The 11,316-nt window shown below is 30.1% G+C and overlaps 1 protein-coding gene across 1 annotated transcript; it reads right to left on the bottom strand.

Moving 5' to 3' along the window:
- Positions 1-305: 305 nt before the first annotated feature.
- On the bottom strand, positions 306-10,768 carry LOC111713169 (uncharacterized). The gene is made up of 17 exons (XM_023487987.1): positions 10,700-10,768; positions 8,211-8,248; positions 7,814-7,891; positions 7,532-7,669; positions 6,783-6,917; positions 6,319-6,419; positions 5,068-5,128; positions 4,897-4,997; positions 4,671-4,829; positions 4,450-4,595; positions 3,934-4,135; positions 3,377-3,494; positions 3,168-3,277; positions 2,550-2,651; positions 1,596-1,677; positions 615-686; positions 306-419 (listed from the first exon to the last, which is right to left on the bottom strand). Exons 1-17 carry the CDS (start codon positions 10,728-10,730, stop codon positions 306-308), a joined length of 1,788 nt encoding a protein of 595 aa, XP_023343755.1. The 5' UTR covers positions 10,731-10,768.
- Positions 10,769-11,316: the final 548 nt, after the last annotated feature.

The raw sequence follows: 11,316 nt of genomic DNA, 5'->3' as shown, positions 1-11,316 counted from the left end.
TCTGTATTTCTTTAGGATATACTTCACCCCAATCTCTTAATTCTTACCTAGAGGTTTGAATAACATTCTGTATTTCTTAAGGATATACTTCACCCCAAGCTCTTTATTCTTACCTAGCGGTTTTGTTAAGATTCTGTATTTCTCTAGGATATATTCCAGACCATGATCTTAATTCTTACCTAGAGGTTTTGATAAGATTCTGTACTTCTCTAGGATATATTCCAGACCATGATCTTAATTCTTACCGAGGTTTGTATAAGATTCTGTATTTCTCTAGGATATATTCCAGACCATGATCTTACTTCTTACCTAGAGGTTTGTATAAGATTCTGTATTTCTCTAGGATATACTCCAGACCAAGCTCTTAAATCTTTAATTTCTCTCAAATTTTCACAGTTGGCCAGTAATATCTCAGTAGCCTGAAAAAGTAAAAAAAATAGTACAGAGAAAATCAAAACAAGAAAACAAAGCTGTCAAAAGATAAAGAAAATAAAAAATGAAAGACTAGAAAATTTTTTATTAAAATGGAAGAAATTAGAGAAAATGAAAATCAAGTATCAAAAATAAGAAATCATGGACCATGCAGAGAATATTTAAATTGGAATTACACTTACTTGAATAGTTAGATCACTCCTCTCGCTTCCTTTTACACTAAAGGTTTCAAGTTTAGGTATGTAGGGCAGGATCTACAAGAAAAATCAAAAGATAAATTCATGACGCTTTGCCCAAAGGACAGTACACAAAATCAAAATATTTTTTTTGTGATAATCAGAAAACTACGGAATAGGAAAACAGCGTTAAAGCATAATCAGAAAACTACGAAATAGGAAAACAGCGTTAAAGCATAATCAGAAAGCTACGGAATAGGAAAACAACCTTAAAGCAAAATCAGAAAACTACGGAATAGGAAAACAACTTTAAAGTATAATCAGAAAACTACGGAACAGGAAAACAACTTTAAAGTATAATCAGAAAACTACGGAATAGGAAAACAACGTTAAAGTATAATCAGAAAACTACGGAATTGGAAAACAACGTTAAAGCATAATCAGAAAACTATGGAATAGGAAAACAACGTTAAAGCATAATCAGAAAACTACGGAATAGGAAAACAACGTTAAAGTATAATCAGAAAACTACGGAATAGGAAAACAACCTTAAAGCATAATCAGAAAACTAAAGAATAGGAAAACAACGTTAAAGCAATACTTAAGTGTATTTGATGTTGATACTAATTAGTTTCTTGTAACTTATTTAATTTCTTATTAAGTGGCATAGGTCTGTTTACACAATTGCTCTCTTTCATGCTCATTGGCTTTTTAAAAGTCATGTCTCTTGACTCTTGAGGCTAAAAGACGTCTTCCTACGTCACAGTTTTCTGGTCATCACAGTACACAAAAATGTTCTGCAGTTTCTGAAAAAAATCTTTACAGGTTTAATCACAAAAAGATTTTTTTCATTAACTTTTCAAAGGATTTGAGTCTTTGTCACAATTGTCCAATCCCTATTTCTTTGCAACCCAATTTGTCCTAAAAATTTAGATATTTTAAACCATCTATTCAGGTATTGATTTTTTTCTTTTAACAAATTCTGACCTGGTTAATATATTTATCATTTACTTCTATCATCAGTCCAATGTCTAAATGCCTCAGATTTCTTGCGTTGGAAATAAGAATACTGAAAAAAAATATATATGAAAACCAAGAGCAAAAAAGGTGATTTTCGAATTTCATAGTTGATTGTGTTGAAATAGATTTTTCAAATAGATTATCAAGTACAATAGGTGGCAATAGAGAAATGGACTAATTATACACGAATTCACAAGTGTCAAATATAACAAGGTAAACAAAATTTTCTCACATTAGTTGACATGTTTTCCAATATTAAACATAAAAGTGTAAAAACAGAATATAAAGAGCACATAAAATTGCAATTATTTTACTGTAAGATAAGCACTTTATTCTAAAAGTATCACTATTATTAATAATTTTGTCGGATACAAAAACTGAATGAATACTTGTGACGTCACAATACAGTGTACAAATTCATCATTGCCATCTATTGTACTAAAATCTATTTGATTATTAACATTTTTTAAAACTGTAATGCAAATTTGTTTGTCTCCTTTAAAACTTTTTGAGGCAAACAAGGTTCTACTGATATTTATTATTTGTATAAATATCTATTAAAGTTAATATTTTATGGGCAACCCTTTAAAGTAGATCTTCTGAAGAAAGAAATGATATATTGTAAAGAACATCTACTGGAGATACTAAGACTGTAGATCTACTAAAGATAAACCTGATATCTTGTAAAGTACATCTACTGGAGATACTAAGACTATAGATCTACTGCAGATAAACCTGATACGTTGTAAAGAGCATCTACTGGAGATACTAAGACTGTAGATCTACTAAAGATAAACCTGATATGTTGTAAAGAGCATCTACTGGAGATACTAGGACTGTAGATCTAATAAAGATAAACCTGATATGTTGTAAAGTACATCTACTGGAGATACTAAGACTGTAGATCTACTAAAGATAAACCTGATATGCTGTAAAGTACATCTACTGGAGATACTAAGACTATTAAGATGGACCAAGGGCTGCATGATTTCAACCACAGGCACATCTCGTAACAGCAAGGAACTATAAAATATTAATGAAAAATGGCAAAGAAGGGTAGACAATTTTTACAAGCTAAATTTACATCATTCTTTTAATAAATATGAGAAAGCAGTTATAATTATGTTTGAGTTAATGCTGTTAAAGGTAAAGATGACAATTGACAATGCCTATTGCCTGCTTTACAAAAAATACCCTTAAAATCTTTGTCTGATCATTTATGAATTATATTGTTTATAAATTTTAAAACTCTAATTATTTTCAATTGTTGGTTCTCTACAAAAGTAGGTTTCGCATTTTTACCGCTGAAAAACATATAAAAATTATCAGAATTAAAAACATGTGAACCTAGAAAAACAAGATTATCCTCCACGACCACATTATTGATTAAATAAAGGTTTTAAGGGTACCGTTAGCAATTGGGCATTGTCATCTTTTCATGTAAAGTGTCTTAAAATTATGTTTACATTCCCCTTATAATTTACTAAAGCTATAGAAAAATAGAGACAGTTTGATTAAAAAAGATTTTCAAGTACTTACCGTTCATAATCGTCTGTATTTTCAAAATCTTCAAAAGATGATCGAAATCCACAATTGCTGAAACCAAGTTTTTCAAGTTTAGTGCAGTACACGGATATCATCACGAGAGCCTGGAAAAGAATGTTTAATATATCAAATCCATAAATTTAATTTTTACCATGATTTAGATATCTTAATGTGAATATTTAAAATTTTTCCATCTTCAATACCTTTAAGTCAATTTGGTCTACATAGTAGAGTTCGAGACATATTAGCTGACTCCCTATTTCCTCAAGAAGATCAATCAATCCATCTGAGTAAAAATCACCTCCACAAATATTTAAACTTCTAAAAACATAAGTAATTTTTATTAGAGTTATTAAACTTTTAGTGGTCAAATTATTGATGATTGAGCATTTTTTAAGGGGTAGAGGGGCTTCTTGTTCTTGAAAGTTCTTCGTTCAGGAACAAATGCGGAAAAAAATATCTGGAAATCCGCTGAATTTGTAAATTTCAAATCAAAACTGTAAAAAAAGTTTAAAAATACTCTTCAAGTTGACATAAATGATAATCAAAGTGCAAAAATAAAAAAATAAAAATTAATGATTTTTGTTTCTACTCAGACTAAGTGTTACAATAGCAAAGTTCTATTTTTGGGTTTTAAAAGACTGTAAAGCTGAATTTTACTTGGGAAAAGTTGTTAATATTGGACCATGTTAGATTTAAATTTTTCAATCTTTTATAAAAGTTAGACCATGAAGAAAGAATTAGATAAAAAGAATCTTACCGAAGTTTTTTAAATTTTGCCAAAGGTGTAAAATTTATAAAATGTTCTCTGCTAAACATAAATCTCATCTTCTCTATACCAGGACAGTACAGGGCCACAAGGGCCATTTGAGCTTGTGTATGGAAATGATAAGACTCAGAGGAATAAAACTCTCTGATTTGTAGAACTGTTCCTTTGGATTCAGGCCACCAATCTATCCAATCTAAAATAAATATGTGGGTAAAAAACAAGATTTAAAGAATTTTTTTGTAAAATCTTGTCATGATTTGTTTTGTTTAAGCTTGTTAAAAATGTCTATGCATTGTGCAACATGATGAAAATTAATTTTAATCAAAACTTTTAAACTATCTCTATGTTTTATTATAATTGATATAAAAATAGTGCATCTAAAAAAGAGAAAAGTTTGAATTGTGTAAATTTCATGGGACTTGACCGCTTGAAAAGAACGATTGTGAAAGCAACTACTTCCATTTTTTGACAATGTGTTTCTATCATAATTATTTGTAATAACCTTACCGAGAGCATCACAGAGAAAATCTCCTCTATCAAGTTCATGAAGCTTTGGTAGATTTAAAAGAATTCTTGCTTTGCCTTCGTTGGTTATTCCACAAGAGAATATGTTAATATTTACAAGTAGTTTCATTGCAAATATGTCTTTTACACTGAATAAAAGAATAAAATAAAGCTCTCCATTGAAGAGTATAAACGATATTTTGTGGTTTAAAATAATATTTTACCTAATATCTGTCACATGAAAAGATCGCTGAACATCCAAAGTTCTCAAAGTTTTTGAGCAGTTTTTACCCAGAAGCTCCACAAGTTCATCAAAACAATCACATTGGAGTGAGAAATAAGTAAGTCTGTTCATTCCACCAACACCAGTGAGAAAATGCTGCCTGAAAATTATGAAAAAAGTAATAAAGAGATTTAAATTACTTTTGAGATTGAACAGATTTAAATTACTTGTAAAAATCTGCAAGATATCCATGAGACCCCTCTCCCATTATCAACTTCTTCATGCCCGTGAGTCCTTCCATCCGTGTGTAAATCCTGTTCTTCACAGCCTTAAAAACATCTGTCAATCCTCAGTAAGTTTTCTTTTTAGTTTATTTACATTTCTAAAACTTTATTTACCTGAATAAGGTTTGATATATCCAGGTTTGATACAATCGGAGAAATTACGCTGTCGACGAAGCTTTAATAAAATGGAGAATGTAATTTATATACAGTGAAACCCTTAATAACGAATACATCGGACGAATTTATCAAATGTCGTCTTGACAATTTTTCAATGAGTTTTATATTATATTACGTAAATTTCAGTATTTGCGAAAATAAATAAATAGTCATGAATATGCGGGAACAGTTTTAAAGAGTTCCATATAATCATTTAATTAAAAAACTGAATATCTGCAACATTCCATTATCAGAAAGTGAAGAATACGACATTTGATGAAATCTGTCGATGTATTCGTTATTAAGGGTTTCCCTGTATGCAAATGGAAAAAAACGCTAAAATCAAACAAAGAATTAAAAGAATTGAAAAGAGAGAACACACTTACTAATTATATATAAATATGAGAAAATGACGACATTTAGTTTTTTTCTTTCATATAAACATTAATTAATGAAGGTTTTTTTTACAATACTGTTAAAAGCAATTTAAAGAATAGTTTAACCAAAGACTTTGATTCAAAATTTGTCAGGGCAGCAATTTTCTTGGGTTATTATCAGTTCCTCCTGATTGCAAACATCTTAAATCAAATCATCCTTTTTATTTGTCAGCTGAACCTTAGAATAATAAATATCTTCATATTGACACTGGCTAGCTCTACTTATTCTTGTTGATCTAGTTTAGAAGTCAGTATCTTTACTACGATACCTAAGGATTATAAACATCTGCCCATTGACACAGGCTGGCTCTACTTCTAATAAATATCCATTTGTAATAAGTTTCGTGTAATACGTAATATAATATTCTGTAAATTTGCATTACATTGTACATTATTAATGATCGATGTTTGTATGTAAAAACCTATTTATTCATTTGAACTGCATTCTACATGAATATGTAGCATGATTAGCTTAATCATGTGATAAATGACGTATATCTTAAATATATGAGTAATAGCTTGTTTGATAGAAAGCTTCGCTTGTGTCCCTGTGTGGCATTTAGAGCCTGAGTAATAGCTTGACTGATAGATAGCTACGCTTGTGCCCCTGTGTGGCATTTAGAGCCAGGTGGGTTGTGTCCAGGTTGACTTTGTTGGCGGCCGGATTGTACCTGGACTGATACAGTATGAGACAAAGTTTTATGAGTACGACATTTACAAAATGCATATCCTTCTTGCTCTAGTTCAGAAGTTAGTAACTTTACTAAAATACCTAAGGATAATAAACATCTGCATGTTGATGCTTGCTAGCTGTACAGTTGTGTCCTTCTTGTGAAGTTCACAATTCTTTTCCACAACAGCCTCCTCTACTCCCTGCAGTGGAACAGTGAAGACAAGTTTGTTAACTTTAACCTTAAGGAACTTGTTTAATAATATTCAGAATAGATCTCCCCATTTTGATGCTGCACATAATGAAAAACATTAATGGGTAACAAATGTGTATCAAGAAATTGGAAACTCTTTACTTACAACAAGGTTAGAAGAAATCATTGTTGTCGATCTCTCGAAAGTCACCAAAAAAGTTGGACCTTTCAAAAATTGTGCATTTTTCTAGTATCTTGTAAAACCTTAATAAAATCTCATACTCCTTTTAAATAATCTAATAAAACTTTAAGAATCAAGACCAGAATGATTAGAGTTACTCATCTGTTTTTTTTACATACATAAGGGTTCAACCTGTATTATAGAGGTGACCACCAAGTCCAGGATTCCTGGAACACAGCTGTCCACAAACCAGTTTTGGAACTCCGCAACAGCTGATTTAGTTCTGATTGCCAATTCTTCATCTAGCTCCACATGACTGGTTTCATACTAAACAAATCACCAAAGCTGATGCCTCGCACACTTTGCTTGAATATCAATCGAGTGAGTTCCGGCCATGATATTTTACCAGAGATGAGATTTTAAAAGTTTAAACCTGAGAAAAGCCCAGAGTTGGGCTCAGATAGAACCTAAGTCAGGATTGGCTCTGATTCGACCAATTAGAGACTACTTAGAAAGCTTTCTCTCATTAGCAGACAGATTGCTAGCAGATCAGCTTTGACAAGAAGATGTAAATTTTGAAAATTCGAACTTTACATAGATACCTTATTTGCATAGCATGTTTATTTCATACCTTTGATTAAATTTGACATTACAAATAATTTCCAAGATTTTAAATGTACAAATATAAAAGTTTTTTCGAAATTTACGATTATCAGCTGCTGAAGTTTCAAGCCTTGAGGAGACAAAAACCCAAGGTGGTTGGTTTTTACTAAACTAACTCAATGCCATCAAAACCCCGGGTCTTCACTTGAGCTTTACTTGGGTCTAAGCAGACGCAAAGACTGGGTTTACTCGGGTTTAAGCTTTTAAAGGACGAAATTTGTGTTTTGTAAATAAGCTCTAATTGTAAGAATTGCTAATGCCATGAAGGAAATAATAACCTGGTCAAACTGCTCTTTATGCTCATAATCTATGACTTGTGAAGCCTGTTCTTCAGTGAACAATTTCTCCTCACCCTCTGCTACTCTGCCAGAAACCAGCTTTATCTGATTAGTACTTTTCAGAGACCTTCTGGTATCCTAGAAAAAAAACTCAATAATTTTTTATGTTTAAATAGATTAATGTCATGATTCTTATTTTGAGGGGCCACATGCATCCATCGATATATAAAGTTTCAAAATAAAAAATTTATAGTTTTCTCTCAAGACTGAAGAAATACTTACATTATCACTTGTCTTTTTCTTTTTACGAGAATTAAACCAGTGATTAACCAATTTCTCTCCTGTATATGAAACTGTCTCCTAAGTAAGAAAATTGTTGAATTTTAGTTGAGCTCAGTGTTCTTATACAAAAGAGACTCCTGAGGAATAGAAAGGCAACGTTTACGTAATCATAAATGTACAATTGATGTTGTTTATAAGCAAAACGTGTTACTAGCACCTTAAAAACTTAAAAACGGTTTATAGTGTGTACAGTGTACTTAAAATTATACGCAATTGCTGTATTAATTAGACTATTTAAATCGATATTCATTGTCGTCTTCATATTCTACAGATTTAAGTGTCTCACATGTATTGAAAAAAATAAAACCTAACAATTAATAAATTAATATTATTTTTCCTTAACTATCCTAGGCAGAGTCTCCAGGCAGATCTCAACTAAAATATTAATTTAAGTTAAATAAATAAAAAAGGGAAAAATTCTTTAGGATTCATTAGAGACATGTAAAACTGTTTAAAGATCTGTAAATCCTGAGTTTCAGCGCAAAGTCGACGTTCAAATTTGTACTTTTCAGTGGGTACGTTCTCAGAAATGTTTTCTTTTAATTATTAAATAACGACGACAAAAAATGTAAACAAAATCCTACAGTGAACTAATTAGTTGTTTAGGAACTTGTTGAGAATATAAAAATTGATCTTTTCATCGAAAATAAGTAATATTATTCAATTATTAGTTTCTTATAATATCTCTCTTTTTATAAAAATTCCTGCAGATTTTCTGGAATTTTTATTGAAAAGACGACATTTGAAGAATTTTTTAGAAATCTGCAAATAAATTCATAGAAAATAAGAAATTCCATATAATTAAGAAAACGAAATAACTGATTCTAGCATTGATTTATTGACAAATTTCCTTTGAGAAATATGTTTCTAACCATTTAATTAGTTTACTGTATAGGCAGATCTCAACTAAAATATTAATTTAAGTTAAATAAATAAAAAAAATGGACAAATTCTTTAGGATTCATTAGAGACATATAAAACTTTTTAAAGATCTGTAAATCCTGAGTTTGAGCGCAAAGTACTATTCGTACTTTTCGGTGGGTACGTTCTCAGAAATGTTTTCTTTTAATTTTTGAATAACGACGACAAAAAATGTAAACAAAATCCTACAGTGAACTATTTAGTTGTTTAGGAACAGGTTGAGAAAATAAAAATTAATCATATTATCAAAAATAAGAAATCTTATTCAATTATTAGTTTCTATAATATCTCTCTTTATTTATAAAAAATTCCTGCAGATTTTCTGGAATTTTTATTGAAAAGACGACATTTAAAGAATTTGTAGAAATCAGCGAATAAATTCATAGAAAATAATAAATTCCATATAATTATGAAAACGAAATAACTGATTCTAGCATTGATTTATTGACAAATTTCCTTTGAAAAATATGTTTCTAACCATTTAATTAGTTTACTGTATTATTTTTACTTTATTTTTCGTCGTCATTATTAAATAATTTTAAAAAGCTGATTCTGAAAACGTATCCACCCAAATTCATGATTTTGAACGTCGTCTGCACTCAAACTAGGTAATTATACATCGTTGAAATGTTTTATATGTCTCCAATGAATCCTAAAGAATTTGTCCACAACACTGCATACTTAGTTTAACTACCTTACATAGCCGGTCTGTCCCTTTAAATGGACTCTGCTCTTGATAATTTCAAGTGACCTTCCTTTCAATGATGGGCATGCCCGAATCACAATGATACCCTTTTATCTTTGTCTGGATTAATAATGAATCATTAAACTAATGAATTAATTACAGTGAAACCCTTAATAACGAATACATTGAAAGAAATCATCAAATGTCGTATTCTTCGCTTTCTGATTATGGAATGTTGAAGATATTTAGTTTTTTTATTAAATGATTATATGGAACTCTTTAAAACTGTTCCCGCATATTCATGGTTATTTATTTATTTTCGCAAATACTGAGATTTACGTAAAATAGCATAAAACTCATTGAAAAATTGTCAAGACGACATTTGATAAATTCTTCCGATGTATTCGTTATTTAGGGTTTTACTGTAATTAATTCATTAGTTTAATGATTCATTGATCAAATGGCGTGTTGATAAAGGACACCTAATTGTAAAACATTGAAGAAAAAAACTTAAATTTAAAATTTTAAAATGCTGAACAAAAGCTCGTTTTTAAATGTCGTCTTCTAATTCAAATTTTCCACGGTTAGTTGAGAGGATTGAGAGTGCAAATAATCATCAAATGTGAACTAAATCACAATAAAGGAAGCTTTTAAATGGATTTTAATTCAATAAAAGAAAGGGTTTTTATGGATAAAAATTTCAGATCTGTGGTCAAAACGTAATTTCATGCAAATATGCCACATTTTAAATATATATTTGTTGTCATTATATACATAGATAATGTAGATAAATAATAATAATGCACGCCGGTAAATCAACAAATATCAATTAAAAAGTTTGAAACCCCCATGTTTCACACTTAAACTCCAACTTAAAAATTGACGTACAAGTGTCCCAATAAACCATGGGTATAATATGTATGACGACTTTTAAATTATTTTTTTTTTTGGGAAATTCATTTGTAAATCTGGTAATGCTCAGTATACACATTCAAACCTCATATTACAAAATATAACTTGTATTTTTTGGACCCTTTCAAATTATTGAGTTATTTAGAATATTTTACAACATTTTTAGAACATTTTTTTTTATTGTCTTTCATGTTTTTCCCGGGTTAAAGATAATAGTGTTTATTGGGACACCCTGTACAATGCGATATTAAAAAACAACCAATTTTTCTATGAATTATCATTTTTCGCGAAGTTTGCGTATATCTTGCCTAGCGTAGGAACAGGATTACAAGGAGGCATGTCTACTGTCTAGTCAGATACTGAACGTTTGCGTCAAATATTCAGCGTCAGCATATTTTCTAAGGAAAGCCTGGATGCAAAAATAAGTTGAGATAAACACATTAAAGAACACAGGTTCATTTTTCAATGCTATTTTTCTCATGTCAGGCGTAGGTCATGAGCTTTATAAAAACTGATACAGTGGTGACCAGAAAACAATAGAACGAATGTTGTCTTCTTTTATTGTGAAATGTCTACTAACATTTTTTAATTTGTAAAATATAGCTCATACTCATTTAAAATTTCAAATTAAAATTTATATTTTTTGAATTTCATTATTCAACGTACATATTCTTTTGTTTAATGTATGTTTCAAAACAATGTTTTTAATTTTTAAAAGACAAAAAATGACGATTTTTTAAAGTAGAAAATATGATATTTTGTTTGCAAAAGGATTCTAGTACAATCGATGGCAACGTAGAAATTGTACAGCGAGGGGAGGAAGGCCAACCACAACAATTTTTAGTCCGAGCCACATTCTTCTCATTTTCTTGTCCGAGCCACCTCAAAATCCTAGTCCTTCCAATAATATATTCCATATAATCAT

This window comes from Eurytemora carolleeae, unplaced genomic scaffold, assembly GCF_000591075.1.
Source record: "Eurytemora carolleeae unplaced genomic scaffold, Eaff_2.0 scaffold1376, whole genome shotgun sequence".
Taxonomy (NCBI): Eukaryota; Metazoa; Arthropoda; class Copepoda; order Calanoida; family Temoridae; genus Eurytemora; species Eurytemora carolleeae.
Note: the sequence above shows the minus strand (reverse complement) of the source record. Positions and strands in the feature narration are given on the sequence as shown.

Excerpts from the sequence above, each read along its gene's own strand:
- LOC111713169 (XM_023487987.1), bottom strand. The coding sequence starts at position 10,730 with ATGCCTCCTTGTAATCCTGTTCCTACGCTAG. Across the intron at positions 7,670-7,813 it reads AGAAAAAGACAAGTGATAAT|GATACCAGAAGGTCTCTGAA; the intron begins GTAAGTATTTCT and ends TTTTTTTTCTAG. Across the intron at positions 3,278-3,376 it reads TAGACCAAATTGACTTAAAG|GCTCTCGTGATGATATCCGT; the intron begins GTATTGAAGATG and ends ATTCTTTTCCAG.